Source organism: Sarcophilus harrisii, chromosome 1, assembly GCF_902635505.1.
Source record: "Sarcophilus harrisii chromosome 1, mSarHar1.11, whole genome shotgun sequence".
NCBI lineage: Eukaryota > Metazoa > Chordata > Mammalia > Dasyuromorphia > Dasyuridae > Sarcophilus > Sarcophilus harrisii.
In genome coordinates, this window is record NC_045426.1 from 391,246,607 (window position 1) to 391,267,045 (window position 20,439).

The window sequence follows — 20,439 nt, forward strand, 5'->3', positions numbered from 1 at the left end:
TGAGGATAAACTATTTAGTATATACATTTGACCCAGTTGAATGCAATTAGTGGCAAGATGCACAATATCCTCTTTGACTCAGACTTTACATAGCAGGAATTTGTGGAAAAACACCCAGATCAACAATCAATAATTTATTCTCATCACATTCCATTAGAGTGCATTATGGGCAGGATATAAAAGCTCAGCTGAGTTTTACATGTGATGGATGGTCCTTAAAACTCCTAGAAATAGTTATTCTTTCCTTCATTTTGAAAAAAAAAAAAAGTTATATGGTTATTCTAGAAATAGTACATCCCCATTTTCCCACAAGAGTCTCAGGGAAACAAATTGGTCTACTAGATGAAAAATAAGAGAATCTAATTCTTCCTTTTAATTTTTCCAATAACCATGTTATCCTTTTCTTTTGGCCTTCCTATTCCACAGGATTTGCACCCATAAGTGGAATGTGTAGCAAGTATCGCAGCTGTACTGTTAATGAAGATACAGGTCTTGGCCTAGCTTTTACCATTGCCCATGAGTCTGGACACAAGTAAGTGAAAATGTGCCAAAAAGTATAATATGGAAGGGTACACCTTTTGTGTATTTCTCACGTTGATCTGTGCCAGAGTTTGAGCAGCAATACCTATTCTTATTAATTCATCACTCAAAGTATTAATTTAATAAATCAAGTCCTTCGAGTTTATTAGAATTTATTGAATAATGAAATAAACTACAGTTGAACATCTCTGTGAAATATTAACAAAAAAGTACTTAATTATAGATCACTTTCATTTGGGTGCTTTATTATTGCATTGTGAAAATATAGGCACTTGAGATTAATAGGCTAGCTCAAATAATTTTGAGTCTAATAGAACAGGAATGAATTGGGTGATTTTTTTTCCTCATGTTAAATCTGAGGCCCTAAGTTTTGAAGGCCAGACTGAATAGAAGCTTTTACTTTTTCCTCTAGATTTGAGAGCACACATTTAGCAAGAAAATATACAGCTATATAATTAAGCATATGTGTTTTTCTTCTTTTTCTTATTTCTTCCTTTAATACATATGTATACATGAGAATGATGAAGGTATTTCATTTGATTAGTTCAGTAACTAGGATGAAGTGGTCAGAGCTGAACTTGTTGCTGGGCACCAAAATTTAAAATTTGACAAAATCACCACCTAGAGAAATACTTTGCCCAGTGGACTCATTTCTACAACCTATTAATCTTTTCTTCACAAGTTCCCCACCTTTAGCAACATGTAAAATTTATTCAGGGATATATTCTACTCCCCAGTGATCTATCCTCTACATTTTCTGCACTCCAAGTGTAAAAATTCTTGATTTTTACTATTTTCTAGTAATCTACTCTTTAGTTCTGCTTCTAAGATTCATGTTTACTAATAAATTCAGTTGAATCATTAACTAGATCATGATGGAAAACTACAACTATTTATATATAAGCATGTCTCAAAAGTCTTGGGGCAGTTTTAAGCTTTGGTGGCTTAAAACTGACCTTAGACTTTGAGATACTAAAAATTTGTGAGGGTGTGTATGTATATGGGTGTTTGTATGTGTATGTGCACAGATTATAACATATAATTATTTATTATGTACAGTACTAATTATATATAAATATATATTATGTATTGGAAACCCTACTATTTCTATTGATAGCCATTCATTATAATAATTACTTTTTTCCATCTTAAAATTTCTTTTTTGTGACCAGTTAGTTGTTTAAAATACATTGTGCTTTTTTGGTTTAGCTGATGAATTAAATTTAATTGCTACAATGTTTGTCTGTACTTAGAAGGGGAAATAGGTATGTATGAGTATGTATGAAGGGATCAAGTTAGCCAATAAAACTATTATAATACAACTTTCAGCATCTGTCCTAGTGATTATCCATCAGCAATATAATTTTTATGTGAAATGTGGGATATATATTCTGGGGGAGTAAGCAATATTTCAGGATAGCAGATGAGATGGTGTTATAGAGCACCAGGTCTGGAATCAGGAAGATTTGAATTCAAATGTCTGTCATGCAGACATTTATTAGCTGTATGATCCTGGAAAAATCAGTTAACTCTATTTGTCTCAATTTCTACATCTATAAGATGATGTGGAGAAAAATAGTAAAACACTGAAGTATCTTTGCCAAGAAAATCCCAAAAAGGTCAGACATAACATTAGACACAACCAAAGAATAATGTACAATATTTTAAAATAAACTACTTCAAGAAGTTTCTTATACTTTAAATATATATTAAACTATATGTTATATTAATAACTTCCATATTTTCATTTTTTCTTTTTTTTTATTCAATCCTTATGGTCATAAGCATATCCTAGTAAGAGAAACTCCCTTTACCAGTATAGATCTGAACCTGCTCTTCAAAATAAGAGTCAGTCTCAATGTCAAACTCAAATGTATATAAATCCTTTCAAGATATATTGACATAGGAAACCATTAACATTATTGAGATTATCTATGGTGTATAATATATATTTGTTTATTTAAATGTTTATCTGTTTGACCTGTACTCTTTTGTTGATCTTGAGTTTGATAGCTCTATCAGAGAATTTCCTGGGACATTAAGAACATCTATAATTTGCTCAAGATCATACAGCCATATAAATGGGAAACAGGCTGGGTACTTAGGTCTTTTTGACTTCAAACCCAGCTCCATTCTACCTCTCCTGAATTGTCTTATCTTTAAAATATACACATTATCAACACATGTGCATATGCACACAACTGAAAGAGTTTGTTATTCTATCCATTATAGATGCTGAGTTCCTAAAACATAGCATCATTGAAAGGATCTAATCATAATTTCCAGATTATACTATCAACATATTTGAATTTTTTCCTGGACAATGTACAGCTAAGAAGCATAGTTTGTTATCTTTATAGCCTTTACCTTGCCTTTCCTCACCTTCTGTTTACATTGGCAAGAAAGCTAGTGCTGGTTATTGTGTTTTTATAGAACTCCCCTCTCCTCCCAGGCTATTAGAAAATGAAATGAAGCCCCTTATTAATTTTCTCCAAAACTATCCAAAGGATTTTCAGTATCCTTTCTCTATGTGTGCATGTATATACACATATGTTTATGTGTGTATGTTAATTTCTAATGGAATACATGCAAGTAACTTTAGACTTTGACTCTGTGAACTGATGACCTCCAAATGGAAAGCTTTATATCCTATTACTGATCCCATCATCATTACAGGTAATGATTGACTGACTTTTCAATGCTTAACAATTGGTGCCTGAACTATATATGAAGCTTTCATTTAAATCATACTTATATCTTAATATTCTGTTAGAGTAAAAATGTCAAAATGCTAACATTATCTTAGCTTCATTAGGTTCTCACTATCTTCTTAACCAAACCTGAAGTTAATTATGTAATTAAAATAAGATGCACTTAAAGTTCCCCTATATATTAAGTCAGAGTTGAGGAAGTAAGTGATAAGTTTAGATAGAGTCTTGGCAATGTTAATCCTTGAGCTCACTAAAATGATTTATTTCTCCTTTGTTTTATGATATACAATTATAATTTTATCATGTATAGAACTCCCCATGTAGAAATGTTATTGACATTTTCCATGTACAATTTGCCAGAGAAATAAATGCAAATCAGTAACTCTTCTGTGAATGAAAACCTTAGAAAGATGCTTGTAATCATCATTTTACAGGTGAGAAAATTAAAACTCAGATGAGTGAAATGATTTCCCTTAGCTTTATGAAGCTAGTAAAAAGTGAAATGAGGCTTGAACCTCATACTTTTATCATAATAATCAGTATAATATTCACTCAGGTCTAAGCAGATTCATTTTTAAAATTGGTAATTTGGAAAAAAAACTATTCTTTTCTAAAATTTTTCATATTGACAGAACATAATTAAAAAAAACACTTTCTCTCAGGTCCTCCTAAATCCACTGTCAGTATTTTATCTAGTGCACTACCAAGTTGCTCCTTATTATCTTATTTTCAATCCACTTTTTTTTGGTAGGTACTAGTGTTGTTATTGGGTTTTGGTTTTTTGGGGGCTTTTTGGTACTAATGTTAAGGCAAACTAAACTTCTTAAACTTTAGATTAAATGAGTTTCTTCCAAGTATGATCTTTTTAATCTCAATGGGTTGGAAAGACTCTTTAGAGATCTAATAGTCCATTCTACCAGTTTGAATATGGGTTGACACAGGGAAGGCAGGAGAGTCAGAATGAAGATGTATATTGTCCTTCACTAAATAAGAAAGAATCAGGGTGTTTTATTTTTTTAAACAGGCAATAGAAGGAGATTTTTGCTACTCCTCTAAATCACTTGAAACAGCTACATGTGGTTTGTAAGCTGCAGGTGCTAAGGAGCTGGTGGGGCTGTATTGATAACTAAATTACATGCTTTGCAGAATGTGTAATCTGGGCACTAGGCCATTTGAAAAATTCCCATTTGCTAAGAGAAGCTGTATGGTCTGATAGGTAGAACCAGGGGAATAGGAAGCTAGATGCACTCTAATTTTACTACAATTTAGCTATGTGGCCATGGAATCATTACTTAATCTGGTATCACTAAATTTTCCCATCTGTAAAATTGGTAAAGTTTTTTGAAATCCTTAGTCCAGACATGCAGGTGCAGTTTAAATTATATTTTAACCCTGGAGCCAGAACTTCTCAGAATGCAAAATATGCCCCCAGGGCTTAATTTAGGACACCATTTACTAAATTATATATATTTTAGTGACCTGAATATATGTAGGAAGCCAATTAACCTCAGGCACACTTGCACCTTGGAGGAAGGCAGCTGCCAATCTGCCAGAATTCTAAATCTAGGAGCCTTGTTTTATCATGTCTGTATCCTGTCTGCTCAAATCTTTTCTCTTTGATGAATATCTGAGACCATTAATAAAGTAGTAATAACTTTGGAAAATTAGCAATGTGTAAATTAATGTAAATTTAAGAGTGCAAATATTCTCACCAATCATCAGATTCAAACAACTCATTTTGCTAGGCAGATGAAATGAGTTATCCAAAGTCATGGTGTCAAAGACAGGACCATACTTAGGTTTCCTGGACCCTGATGCATAATCTCCCCTGTTCCTTAGATTGTCTCCCCTAGAGTCACAGTACTCTACTCCATAGCCAGACACAGCTTTCAAGAATAATCTACTTGCTGTCAGGAGAGTGGATGTCTGGGAAAAGGCCTGATTGGATTCCATCATTATTGAAATAAAGATTTTAAAAGACATTTTTAATTTTTTTTCAAAGCTGAACCACGTTCCATCTTTATAAAAAGCTGTCCTAGTAGTTTAAAAGTTGTTGCCTCAAGAAAAAAAAGTGTGTATAAGACTAGGCACAGATTTATTTACATCCAGGGAAGAGTATCTATATTGAAATAATAGGATTTATTTCAAGTTCAAATTTAAAATTCTCCTGTTTGACCTTACATGTGCTTCACAGGAAATATTACTTCAAATTTCATGTTTTAAATTGGTTTTAAATGGCTGAGAACATAGTTGCCAAGTCTTTTCAATTCCATCTCCTCAACATCTCTCTTATCCTTCCCCTTCTCTTTATTTGTACCATAGTTAAATGCCACAGAGTAGGTGGCAATGCCTTACCACTAACAACTCTTTCACTCTTATCAAGGGGAGTGTTAACATTCTCTCCTTTCATATAATACAAGGTCAGAAAAAGCAATACAAGGACACTCTCAAGGTATCTCTTAAGAATACTTTAAGAACTTTGGAATCGATTGTATGACTGGCGCGCAACCACCCAGCATGCTGTGCCCTTATCAGAGAAGGTGCTATGCTCTATGAGCAAAGCAGAATTAAATTTGCCCAAAGGAAATGTGAAATGTGCAAAATTAGAAAAGCTACCCCAAATGTTTACACGGACTATGGCCTGACCTATGGGAGAGCATTCTGAGCTCATATTGTTCTAATCAGCCACAGTCAAACACATTGTAACTCGATTTTAACATAGTGATGTCATTTTGGTCTTCTGAAAATGAAGGACAACAACCAACCATTTATATCACAATCAACCTAATCTAAGTCTTTATCACCACTCACCTGGGATCATTGGACTAGCCTCTTAATTGGTCTCCCTGTATCCAGTTTCTCTCACAGCAGTCAAACTGATATCCCTAAAGTAGAGAGCTTAGATCTTAAAATGTAGATCAGAATATTACTCCTTTGCTCAATAAAATTCAGTGGCTCTCCATTGCTCTCAGTTAAAATACAGTTACTTAAAGTCCTTTACATTTTGACATCATTCTAGATTTTTTGAAGCTAATTGTTGTATTTTGGGGCAAATCACTTAACTCTTTTTGCTTCAATTCTTTATTTGAATGAGTCAGAGAAAGAAATGGCCAACCACTCCATTATCTTTATTTAACAAAACCAAAAATGGGGTCATGAAGAGTTGGATATAACTGAAACAACTGAATAAAATAATTACATTATTACTTAAAATAATTATAGCCTTACTCCCTTTCAAGTGTCCTATACTATAAGAAGACAGGTCTCTTGGCTATTAATGGGACAAAACATTCTGATACCAATCCCTCTATCTTTCCCTGTTTTGTCCTCCATGCCTAAAATGCTTTTCCTGTGCACTTCTACCTCCTGAAATGAGCATACTCCAGTTAAGTCTCAGCTCAAATATCCCTTCTTTGAAAAGTCTTTTTCTGATTCCTCCAGTTTTTAGTACCTGTACCCTCTTACTGAGAATTTTACATACTCAAAAACCTGCCTACATGCACTTACACATACACACATGAATAAATACTGCCCATATATTTTCAATGAGCATTTTTGCACCTACTGTGTTCCAGATACTCCATTAGATCCTGGATATTACAAATGTAAAAGTGAGATGGTCTTTACCATCAAAGAATGTGCCTTCAACTAAGGAAGCAACAGTGTATGTATAAGTGAGTTTGTAGATACAGGACATTGTCTAATACAAAAGTGGTGCCAGATAAATGCCTGTTGATTGATTTATTGAAACAGATTAAAACTAAATAAATAATCCTTTATTTCCTCCCTTGTTCATTTATAATGTTCCTCAATTTTTTTTTCATGAAGTTTCATAGAATCATAGGTTTGGAGCTAGAAGAGATCCTAGAAGTGATGTGGTCCAAACCCCTTATTTACAAATAAACAGAAACAGAAAAATATCAGCTGAAATGCCTAAGATCCTATGGCCAGTAATAGGCAGTTCTGAGATTGAAACTCAGTTTCTTTGACTCCAAAATCAAAAGCTACCTTTTCTTTTGAGAGACAAGAAAGAACCAGAAAATTTGTCTCATCTATTTTTTCTTTCCTTTATTTCTGTTAATGTTAAATATAGTCTATTAATACTATCTGGAGCTCATATTAATGTCTTAATGATAGAAGGTGGGATATAAAATACCTTCCTACATATAGGTCACAGAAAGAAAAACAACATTAACTTATTCCTTTTTTAATCACATTATACCAGGCCAGCTTTATACCACTGACCTAAATCTGAAATCTTTCCATATCCCATGACACATTGTTTATGCCATATGGTAACCCTGGGCTTGGTTAATTATTTTTAATAGAACTTCAGAGAATGGGTGGAGGTCAAAATGACTAAATCCACATCTTGTTAGCACTGTATATGAATTCTACAGAAAGCTGCCATTTACAGTACCATGTTGTCTTACACCCTTTAATCTACTTGTTAAATTTTTAATAAGATAGAGGCAAAACTGAAATAGACAGGTTTTTCCCCAGAATACTTTAATTACCTCTTTTAGAATGATCTTCTTCACTTGAGCTTTCCTTCTTTCTTCCCAGTGATTTTGTTGCTGTTCTCAGAGACTCTTCAAATACTGGACCCCTGAATGGTACAGTAGATAAAGTGCTAGACTCACAGTCAGGAAGACCCGAGTTCAAATCCTGTTTTAAATATCTACTCAACTATTTGCAAGTCACTTGATCTCTTTCATCTATTAAAAAGAAGAATTTGGATTCAGTGGCCTCTAATGTCCTTTCCAAATCTGATTATATGATTCCATGAGCCATACTCAAACCAAATAGCACCAGAATATTCTCTTGACTTTTCTCTCTCCTTATTGTACTTCTTCATAATCAAAGAAAAATCTGTCTTGTGTCATATTTTCTCAGGACCCTAAACTGGGGAGAGTGCAGCAAACTAATTATAACTAAGATATTAATAGTCAATAATAACCTTCCAGAAATATGAACCTTTTCAGGGCCAAATATGAAACCCTTGCTAATCTCTAAGCTATCAGATTTGCATGGAGATTGGCATTTGTAGGAAAAGCTTTCAGGAGTCATCTGTGGACTTCAAAAAGTTAAGGGAAATAGTAGACAGAAGTGGAAATGCTTGAGGGGAGGGAAGAGATACCAGCAAATATTTCATCAAAATATCATGTGGAGTTTTGGGGGAGAGAGTTAATGAGTTGGACAAAATATTTTTTTTTCTTCTTTCCTTTACTCATCCACCAATATTGAATCTTAATTTTTCATTCTTTTTGGACCCTTCCAAATGGAAAATACTAAGATAGGATTTTATGTGGCAGTGTCCTCAACTATCAGAGCTCTTACTTACTTCCCCTAGGTTGAGGCAAGGCTGGGGCCACCCTCCTGTCTGGCTTGTACTCAGATGTGGCAGCAGCAGCAGCCTCCATAGCTGATGATGGACAAACTCTACTTTCCTACACACCATTCATCTTTGGGCTGTACCCTCTTGTTTCTGTTCTTTTGAGCTTTCATCAATGAAATGCCACTAAGACCAGTCAGGCTTTATCTGTTCACCAAAGTGTCTTTTGACCTAGTTACTGGCTTAAAATTGTATGGAATTTACTTTCAAAGAAAAATTGGGGTTGTAATGTAGAAAGACCACTCTGCTGTGCATGGCTGTAGCCTCAAAGAAAACTTGCAGACAAGCATGGCTGATGATAGATATTAGATAACATTATTCTAAACCAGATTTGCCTCTCAGAAAGGTCTGGATCACTTATTATACTGAAGCTGCTTACAGAGGAAGTAACAAAGGTGAAGGAGGGATCCAATGGTAGCTTCAATTAAGATGCTGCTAAAGAAAATTGATAAGTAAAATAATTCTTCCACATCACCTGAATTGTTCTTGTGCTCATTAGTGCAAATAAGTAGGGTTTTTGTTCTATCTGTATCATCTATGTATAATTCTCTAACATGCGCAAGACTTGCCTTGCATCACACAATACAAACAGGATCTACTTAGAGTTGGATTACATCAGGTAAGTGTAAAATATTGTCTGTTTTTAAATGATTGGAATTTTCCCCCTCTTTGATAGCTTTGGTATGGTCCATGATGGAGAAGGAAATATGTGCAAGAAATCTGAGGGTAACATCATGTCCCCTACATTGGCAGGACACAATGGGATCTTTTCCTGGTCAGCCTGCAGTCGCCAATATCTATACAAATTTTTAAGGTAGGTAACTGCAAAAGGAATTTGATTTAAAATTTATTAAACTTCTTAAGTGTATAAAATGCTTGACAATAGGAGAGAATATAAACTTCAGAAAAAATACTGTCCCAGCTCTCCTACAGATTACAGATGAACAATGGATAAGAACAACTACACAAAAGCCACAGTTTAAAAGAATGCATTATTACTGATTAAATGAGTTACAAGCAAGTGTTATATAGGTTCCAAGGGAGGAAGGCCCTTCTCAGCTGGAAGGCACTAGAGAGGAAATAGAAGGGGAAAGTATTTTTATGTAAGACTCTTTACCAAGTACTTTACAAATATTATCTCATTTGATTCTCTTGACAATCTTGGGAAGCAGGTGACTATTATTACCCCCAATTTACAGTTGAATGTAATGTTCTCTGGTTCGGTTTCTTGGGGGTCTTTAAGGCAGCCTTTGTTTTAGTTTAATAATCACTACAAGAGTAGCCAGGGGTTAAAGTTCAAATCCTTTATTATCTCCTTGCCTGATGCTGGGCAGCTTTCTGGAGAGCTTTTTAAACCAGCCTTAGTCTCAGTGGAGAAATGCAGGAGGCGAGCTGCTACCCATGGCCTGACTGTATAACATACTAAGTACATGTACTGAACTACTATTATCTTTATCAATTCCACTGACTTAATACCTTGTAGGAATCCTTGTTTCAGAGTTCTGGCCCATAACAGTTGAAGAAACTGAGATAGAGGTTAAGTGAATTGCTCAGGGTCACACAATTAGTATACATCTGTGGTTAAATTTTAATTCACATCATTTTAACTTCAGATCCAGCCCTGTTTGTTTGGTTTCTCATCTAAATGTTATTTGGAAGTCTAAAACCTCTTATAGAAATTTGAAATAGTAAGATTAAGAATCTAATAGATGAATGGGACTAGAATTCTATGGAAGTATTCCCCTTCCCCCAAAAAAAGTTTAAGTCACTAGAGTGTTAAAACTGAAGAGACCAAGTATAGCACCTAGTCCATTTATTTTACTGTATATTATAGTCCACATTATTTTGCTGATATTGAGAAGCAGTGTTACATAATGTAAAAAGTATTAGATTTTCATTCTGAAGAGCTGAGTTCAAATCCTCACTCTACCACTTAGACTTCTATGACTTAGTTACTTTACTTCTCAGCTACTTTCCTTATCTTCAAAATAATGGAATTAAACTAAATAATTAAGGTCCTATTCCAACTCTAAAACCTATGATAAGATTATGTTCAAGCAGAGGCAAGTAACATCCTTAAGAGGATAATGAAATCACAACTAACATTTATATAACATGGATTATGTGCCAAGGAGAATGTTACAAGTATTATCTCATTTTATCCTTTCAATAACCCTGAAATGTAAGTGCTTTTGTTATCTCCATTTTACAAATGAGGAAACGTAGGCAAACAAAGATTAAGTGACTTGTCCAACATGTATTACACAGCTAGGAAGCGTTGGAGGCTGGATTTGAACTCAAGTTTTCCTGACTCCAGACCTGCCACTACATATACTATGGCACCTAGCTGCCGACTAGTCAGTGGCAATAAGCAGAGAAAAAGACAATGTTATGTTTGGTTAGAGGGCTGTCTTTGGAGACATATGAACAAAGGTTCCAATATTGCCTCTGACATAGCTATGTAATTATGAAGAATAAAAATAATGACATAATAAGTTATACAATTATGGGATCAACTAGTGATATAAACCTCCCTATGCCCCCAGACAGTTCTGAAGCTTTAAGTTATAAATGGCTGATCTATTCTGGGATAATAAAAATGTACTATGAAAGTATCTTATAAAATCACAGGATCAATAACTGGAAAGGAAATTAGACTATTTAGTTTAACTCCTTCACTCAATAAGTGAAGAAATTGAGACCCAGAGACATAATTTGACTTGTTGCTCAAAATCCTTCAGGTAATAAATCACTATTCCATATTTGAAACCAGTATCTCACTTTGAATCCAGAGCCCTGTCCATGGCACAGACCCTAAGCAGGAAGCTCCTCTGTGATTTTCTAATGATAATATCTTTATCACTTTTTTCCAACATCACTCCACCATTACTGTATTTCCAACATTAGACTATGCAAGTCTAACATGGGGCTTAATGATTAAATGGCAGGATCATGGAAATGTTGCCACAGTCAGAACTAAGGCTACAAGGCAGACAAAAGAGAATAACAAGATCAAGAAATGTAAAGAAGCAATAAGCACTTGAGATAATTGTGATGTGTTGTAATTAAATAATAATAAAAATAATTTCATTATATAATGTTTTGCATATGTTATCTTATTCCATCTTCACCTCAATCCCTGAGGTAAATATTGTTATATGAGTTTTATTTTCCAATTGAGGAAACTGAGACTGAGACATGTTTTGGTTTACATAACAAATGTGTAAGAGATGGAATTTGAACCTGGGTTTTCCTCCCTCTAAGTTCAGCACTATGATATTTGATACTTTGCATATCTGTGTATAACACAAACACACATACACATTGCATAATATATTAGAGATATCCTGTGATTACATTTTGTAAGATTATTATTGTTGTTTGTTGTTGAATCATGTCCGACTTTCTGTGACCCATTTGGGGTTTCTTGTAAGATTATAAGATTAATCAAATGTGTGTGTTTTGTTTTTGTGCATATGTGTATCTATGTATATATGTAAATACATATATATGTATGCAAATATATACACAAAGATAAACATATCTTTGAGGGCATTAAAAGTTTATTCTTCATGGAATGTCCTCAAGATTTTTCGTGTCTCATCTGTCCCTCAGTTGATATGTGATCCAATAATGGCTCTTTAGGTAGCGCCTTGTTACTACATTCTCATGAAAGAATGACTTGTATATCCATTTTAAATTTTGAAAAAACATCATGCCTTTTTGCTGTTAGGGAAAAGGTTTAATTTCCAGCTGAATTATGGAGGACACAAACAACTATCTTGGCTTTTTTCTTTCAGCTTTATCCCTCTCATGAAAAACTGCCAATTTTTTTAGTAATGTAGAAATAAGATATTTGTTTACCATCCTTTTCCTTTCCAATGTACAAATCCCACAGGGAAATTGAGAGAAAGATGCTTCTTCTAAATAAGTTCCTTCTGAACCTTTTTGAAAAGTTCACATTGTTGACATCATTATTCCAGGAAAGAATCTTTTCCTTCTAATCATTAGATTTATTCATACAATAAGAAATAAGGGGAAAATATTTGAAAAAAAAATTGTCAGTTAACCAAATGAAGGGAAATGATAGGACAGGCATTATGGGAAATTAGAATGTACCCATATCCATAATTTTTTCAAATTAACTTTAACTAATTGTGGTTTGTTAGCCATCAGATCACCAGACCATAGAATTAGATCTGAAAGGAATATTAAAGGACTTTGATTTCACTAAACTCTACACCCATTTTCAAGATAATGAATTCCAGAGAAGTTAAGTGACACAACTGTTAGATATCAGAGACAGGAGTTGAACCAAGGTCCACTTGACTCTTAGTCTTGTACTCTTTTCTTCTTAAAACAAACTAGAAAAATAGTTTTCTTTTTTCATTGTTGCTCTTTCTTTCAGGCATCGGGAACATCTTTTAGTATTCATTTTAACTCTACTTTCTATGTGTCAGTTAGCAGTCTTTTGTAATGTAGATTGGACTTAGAGATATAAAAGACCCATGTTTGAATGTTGACTCCATCAGGTGGCATTGTGATGTTTAGCAAAACATTTAGCTTATCTACGCCTCAGTTTTCTCAATAGTAAATTGAGATACTGCATGTTACAGTGCCTGAGTCTTGAGATACTTTGCAAGAAGAATTTAAACCTCTATCCCCTGGCTTCAGAAACAACACATTTTGCATTGCACTATGCTATTCCTTCTGGAAATAGCATTAAGTTTAAAGGAGAAAGAACAGAAATATTTAAGACTATGTTTTCAGTATAATTTTTTTTGTATTCACAGTCTTTTGTTAGAGTTAAAATTGATTCACCCAGGGCCACAAACTAGTGTTTGGGATCCCATTTGAAGCCAGAGCTTTCTAACTCCAGATGGTGCTTATCCTCTGTAACATATACCTATACCCCTTACCAGAATACCCTATACCAATGAAATCACAAATCAGGAAAAATTAAAAAAAAAAAAAAAAAAAAAACAGCAAAATAATTGAAAATTCACTCTAGAATCATTTGTTAGCCCCCGTTACCACCATACTTTTTTTGCTCAACAATATAGGAAAAACCCCAAAGTTTTCTATTTACTCCAAACTTCTAATAAACATAGGCTGCCTTCAATTCAATTCAGTTAGTTATGCATTTAATAAATATACAAGATTCTGTGCTAGAAAAATGAAAGTATTTTGATAGTTCTCTTTTTTGTTTGTTTTAAAGAGAAAGGGGGCTCCTCTTGGTGGGATAATATAATTTAAATGTTTAGGTTTAGTGTGAATTCTGAAACAATATAATGGAAGATATACTTGTCAGAAATGGTTGAGGAAATTTCTTCATTTCAAGTGACTGTTCAAGGAAGTAGTAAGTTTTTGAAGATGTTGAGAGAAAAAAAATAGCCTTTAAATTGATGAAGTGCTCATGGGGACCAATTCTATTTCTCTTTTTGTGTATACTGACTGCCACCCATGATCATATTTAGCGCAGCTCTTTGACAGTTACAATGAGATAAAGGACATTTTTCTCATTTACCTCTGTTAGCCTAAGTATCAGCTAAATGCTTCCTTTAGCCTGTTTTTCTGCAGTAATTCTGGAATGCAATTTTGCTTTGGAGGATTTTGGCTAATTCCTTTTAGACCACACACTAGCAATTAAATCTGAAACTTAATTAAGATTTCACAGAATCAACAAGTTGACTTTTAGAAGTAAATCTCAAACATACATCAAGCAAAAGCTGTAGGCATCTAATTTAGTCAGCAGGGCTTTTTCTTTATTTGAAACAACCCATTACAAGTTAGATACTTTTTCTGATCCTGAATTAGTCATGCTCTTGGTGACTACATAAATCTGAGTTGGTATTCTGTCACATATGTGTATGTGGACTTCCTGAATCATGTGTACTCACCAGCAATTAGATGGGTATTTGGCCCTATGCCCATCTCTTAGTAAGTAGGAAAAGAAAAACTTTTCAAAGATGAATCTACTATTCTTAATATAAAATTAGCATTTAGACAGTGCAAAAAAGAACAGAGTAAGTGAACCATAAGGCTCCTGAAATGTGAAAGCAAGCTTTGTGTCCCAGTCTACTAATATCCAGATAATTTGGACAGATTTTTTTTTAGCATAAGCCCTAAGCCTATCATCCTGTTGACATATCATGTCCTTAAAATATTTTCTATTAATAGACACAAACCTCATCCCAATTAGTCATGTCTGTACTAGTGGCCTATAGTTTCAGAAAAACTTAGCTCAATAATATAAAAGTAGTAAGGCACATCATACTCTTAGCCTCAAGACATTTCTTACATATGGTTATTTTCTTTCAACTTTTTTTTCATCAGTGAAACCATAGAGAACTAAAATGTAATTCTATAAATCCAGCAGGATGCTTGCGTCTTCTCCTTGTATCCTATTCCACTGCCTCATTGGAACATATAGGTGACCCTAGGTTCTCGAGGTTCTGTTGCTGGAATGTAACCTTTGGCCCATCCTACCAATATAAAACTTTTATTATGGATGAGTGATGTATGTGATTCAAAATGTGACCCAACTAAATGTAGATAGACTCACCACAAGGCTGCTACCAAAGAATAATTTTTGGGGTCATAGATCTTTTAAGAAATCATAAAAGAGCTGTGGTTTGACTAGTAAAGATGGTACAAATTCTGATTCAATTTCAGGTTTTAAAGGTTTAAAATTGGATTGAAAATCAATAGCCCCAAAATTAAATTTTGAGGAGATCTGTGAAACATACAATTGTGCCTTATGGGACAAATACATATTAATTTAAATCCCACATAATTTTCCAAAAGTCATCTTTTATTATGTTTTTGCCAGATGCTTTTTGGGTAGGAGTGGGGGGAAGAGAAGGGCAATGGAGAAAATGGAGTCAGCCTGTGGACATGCGAAGTTATGATATTGGTAGTATGTTTGTAGTGGAAAGTGGAATTGTTCATAGTAGAACCAAAGGAACTTATCATACCACTAAATGAGCTAAATGTCACTGAGTGACCATTTTATGTTTCAGTTTCTGTATATATGGAAAAAGGAGGTCAGACTAGATGATGCCAAAGATTTTTTTCAATTCCAATATTCTCTGATTCTATAACAATAATAGGAGAGAGCTATTGGAATTTTTTTTTAAGTTGTGTTATCTCATTAAATTTTAAAATTGAATGTAGTTATCCTTATAAAGTTAAACATTCCATTTGTTTAATAAGTTCTCACTTTGCAAGATATTAATTTTAATTAAGATTTCACAGAATCAACTCATTGACTTTAGTTGCTTTTGAATAGTAAATGCTAAATAATATTATAATATATTTCTAAATAACTGAACAGATATATCAGTTTGTGTGTATATTCAGTTCATATAATTGAATTTGATAACTAATTCTGAAAAGATCTTAGTGAAAATGATTTTTCTTTACCTTACTGATGGCATAAAAAGGCAGTGTGATATAGAGAATAAAGCATCAGCAATGAATTTAGAAAAAGAGATTCAAGGCCCCCTTCAGACATATGATAACTATATGATCTTAAGCATGTCACTTAATATCTCAATGTTGCTGGAAACTTTTACAAAATTGTAAATTGCATAAAAAGTGTTGACCTACATTAATAAAGAGAACTTTCTTACTAGTTGATTCCCCATACCAGTGAAATAACATATTCAGGCTCTCTCCACTAATTTGATGTTATTCTAATTCTATTTTATATGACTAAAGATGAAAAAAAAATAGCACTTATTTAGTGAACTGGAAAAAAATCTGCAAACTCAAAGACCTGGGTTTTGCTTATACAAAACTGTTGAAATCACTTTTTTCATTCTCTTATCTATGAGATAGGAATAACATCAATTCATCCATATCTAAGATAATAAGGATAGGTGAGATAAAACACTAGTCAATCCATCCATTAATAAGCAATTAGTAAATGCATTGTATATGCTAAGCTCTGTATCATAAGATACAAAAATGAAATAGAATATTCCATGTCCTCTAGAAACATATTCTTTTGGGTAAAACAACATACATACCAAAAAATAGGTACAAAATAAATACTTTGTGTTTTCTAAATGAAACAGTTCAAAGAATTTCAAAGCTTTTTGTTATCACCAAATCAAGAAGGCATCTCTCATTTTTCTGGCTTTTTTTTTTCACACAGGATTTATGTTGTCTCCCATTATAGTTTCTCTCCTTTATATTCTCATTTAGGACTGATATTCTTTTGAGAGATTTATTAATTTCTATATCTCTCAACCTCACCTCATCAATGCTGACTTGGTTAGTATAATATCTTGGACAGAATTGATGGTGGATATTTGTTGAATGAGTGAATGAGAAGAAATACTGCATTTCTTCAAAACTTAATACCTTAGTGCTAAAAGGAACCTTAGAGGTAACCTAGTCCATTCCTCTCATTTTCCAGATGAAGTAACTATCAACTATGGTGATGTCCTTGTTGAGTTGATTCCTTGCCATCTTAAATAAGTGCTCAGAATTTCTTGGCCAGCATATGGACATGTTCAGCTCCACCCCCTTGCCACAATGTCCTGGATTTATACTTTATAAAATTCACTGGTTAAGAAGGTGATAATCTGTTTGTATTTGTTTGTTTTTGTTGAGGAGGAAAGTATGAAGGAAATTCAGCAGTAGCTTTGTCTAAATTGAATCTACATTTTTATTTGCAATTCTGGTCAGGATTTGGCCCAGATCTAGAATATTGCTGGCAGAAATTTTTATACAGTTCAGTAAGCGCCTAATGGATGCTATAAACTATTGTCCAGGTGGCACCAGCACTCTAAGAATCGTTGTGAAGAAACTTCCAAATAGGCAGGCTATGTTTTGACAGCCGCAACTTCCACATATCCTTTGATTGTTCCTGGCAGAGTATTCTCTTTCTTTGGAGCATAAAACTCTGATTCAGAAGAAGTATCTGTAGTAGGAGCTTCTCACAATAGACAGCTGATTGCAATTACTTGAGTTCACCTTTCCCCACAATATAGTCAGTATTAAATTGCTCTTTGGAAGGGGTGAAAGGAATTACTGATAAATTCAGAATATGTGGATATATATATTATAGAGCTGCAGTTAGAAGAAACGTAATTAGTAGGTCTCAAGAGCAGAACAGTTTCTACTACCCTATTCAAAGTATCTTTATTCTATTTTATGAGAACAAAAGCAAAACAATATGTGTATCCTCTGCTAACTACCTCTGGTCAACACATATGGCCCCATTCCTTCTCTGTGTTTTAGCACTGCTCAAGCCATATGCCTTGCTGATCAGCCTAAGCCTGTGAATGAATACAAGTATCCTGAAAAGCTTCCTGGAGAACTGTATGACGCCAACACACAATGCAAGTGGCAATTCGGGGAGAAGGCCAAGCTTTGCATGTTGGACTTCAAAAAGGCAAGAGAGTGTTACTGAATATTTGATTCCATATAATTTATATTATAAGGGGGGAAATTAATTATAATTTAGAAGAATTCTTTACTTCATACGATTGATCCATATGTCAAAAGAATTAAACTCAACAGATATTATCATCTGTCTTGTACCAGGCTCTGTGCTGGTTACTAGGATACTATGTTAAAAATGCAAACAATCTCTTTCCTCAAGGGTCTTACATTCTACTAGATGGAAATAGTGTGTATATACACAAAGGCAATATATTGTAGCTCTGAATTTGGCTTTGTTAAGTCCTTCATTCTAATTCTGCCTCAAACGTATGTGATTCTAGGCAAGCATTTGATCTAGTCCTTTAACTCCAAACACAACATTTGTTCCACTGTATCTACTGTCATTTTAGTATATTAATTAAATAATGCATTCAAAGTGCTTTACAAAATTCAAAGTACTATTATAAATGAATGCATACAAAAATTCACAAATTAAATAGGGGAGGAAGAGGAAAGGGAACAAACATTTATTAATTGCTTACTTTGTGTCTGACATTGTGCTGAATGCTGTACAAATATTGTCTAATTTGATTATGATGGGGGAAGAAGCATTAAAAAAGAGAGAATCAGGAAAAGCCTGAAGGCCCACCGTTGTGGCTCTTGGGCCTGGCACTAAAAGGAAGAAACAACAATATATGATACAATGTACAGTAGAGAAGGAAACATTTTGACAGGAGATAAGTCTGTGTGTATACTAGTTTTAAAAAAGTGTTTGGCTCTGAGAAGCTAAGACAGCTTTCATCTCAGAACATTTCTTTTTGCCATATGGAGTCATATTTACTTTTCAACAAAAAAATCTTCTAGTTGTCAGTGAGTCAAGTTAAAAAATGGGTTCTATTAAATGCTGAATGAAACTAGCAAAGGTTATTCACAATCCTAAATGCGTGAATTGTAGTTAGAGAAGGAGGAGAAGAAGGAGGAGGACAAGGAAATACAAGAGGGAGGAAGAAGGAATGAACAAATGAACAAACAAACGAAGGAATTGTACCACAGAAAAGGAGAAGCTTTTGAAATATGCAAGTATTATGAAGCTGGCACAGCTAACAGAGAATAACAAATTCAAAGACATACACAGACACAAAATACTAAATAGGACCATGGGCAGATGTGTCTACAAACAATCTCACAGACAAGTGATACATCAATTATGATGATTACTGATGTACAATTATCAAATTATTAAAAACTAAACAAATGTTTTACAGAACTTCACTTGTGATTTCTTAATTGAGGGTGTGTATAGAGAGAGAACCTAGAAGTGAAAAATATTTAAAACAATTATAAAAAATTGTTTTGAATGTAACTAGGGTAATATATTAAATAGTTTTTTTAAGTTAAAAAAATAAAAAGAAAGAAAATAAAATAAAAAATTTAAAAACAAAAAATTAAATAGACAAATGTGACAGAGCATTCTTATTGTGTGTGTGTGTGTGTGTGTGTGTGTGTGTGCGCGCACACGCGCACATGCATAGGGAACAGGGACCAGACCTGTGATTTCACTGATATAAGGAATTCTCTCATATGAGAAAATTCTCTCTGGCAATATAGATTGGTACTTTCTCTCCAACTTATACACTTGGAGAATTGCTACAACAGTAAGAAGTAGAATGACTTAACCAGGTTAATGTGACAAATATCACAGGCAGGACTTGAACCAAGGACTTTCTAGTTTTAAGACTAGCTCTCTATCTACTATGCCACAATGCTTCTATATATGTTTATGTATGTGTTTATGTGGTATGAGTGCATGTATGCACAAACTTGTATATTTCTATCTCTACCCTTCTCCCTGGGAGGAACTGCTCTCGCTTTAAGTTTGAGGGTAGTGAATAACATGATAAATTTACTCCTATGTCCAAAATTTGATCCCCCAAATTCTATCTACTGAAACTTTTTTTTGTATTTATCTTAACCCTTTCATAAATTTAATTTAGCAAACATTTAAGTGCTTATTCTGGTACAAATAAATGACAAAATGAATCTCTCCCTTAAAGGAACTGGTATTTAACTGTAGATACCAAGATTAATTATCATTCTTTTTTTTATTGAGATCTATCTTTTGGGGAAAGCAATCCTCTCTTGAATTATGGGGCAAAAAAACTGTGCAGTGTAGTGATTCAGGATGCCCCTGAATTGATTACCAGCATGTAGTTCAGGCCATTTATTAAGGAAGAAATTTCTCAACTGCCAAAGAATCTTCTAAGAATGCTACTGTGAGAATAGAATTTGCCAGATTTCTTCCAGAATCAAATTTTTGCTCACTGCAAATGTTCTAGAATATCTACTAAATTGTTCTGTCAACATTGTTTGATAGCCTGACCCTGAAGATTAGGATGT

General features: G+C 33.8%; 1 protein-coding gene and 1 pseudogene across 1 annotated transcript in view; one reads left to right on the top strand and one right to left on the bottom strand.

The window, feature by feature from the left end:
- ADAMTS16 (ADAM metallopeptidase with thrombospondin type 1 motif 16) overlaps positions 1 to 20,439 on the top strand; it is a 232,380-nt gene that overhangs the window by 82,552 nt on the left and 129,389 nt on the right. Inside the window, exons 8-10 of the mRNA XM_031946108.1 lie at positions 427 to 532; positions 9,323 to 9,460; positions 17,899 to 18,052. Of these exons, the coding sequence (XP_031801968.1) occupies positions 427 to 532; positions 9,323 to 9,460; positions 17,899 to 18,052 (398 nt within the window). The remainder of the gene's footprint in view (positions 1 to 426; positions 533 to 9,322; positions 9,461 to 17,898; positions 18,053 to 20,439) is intronic.
- Positions 5,565 to 5,668, bottom strand: LOC111718992 (annotated as a pseudogene).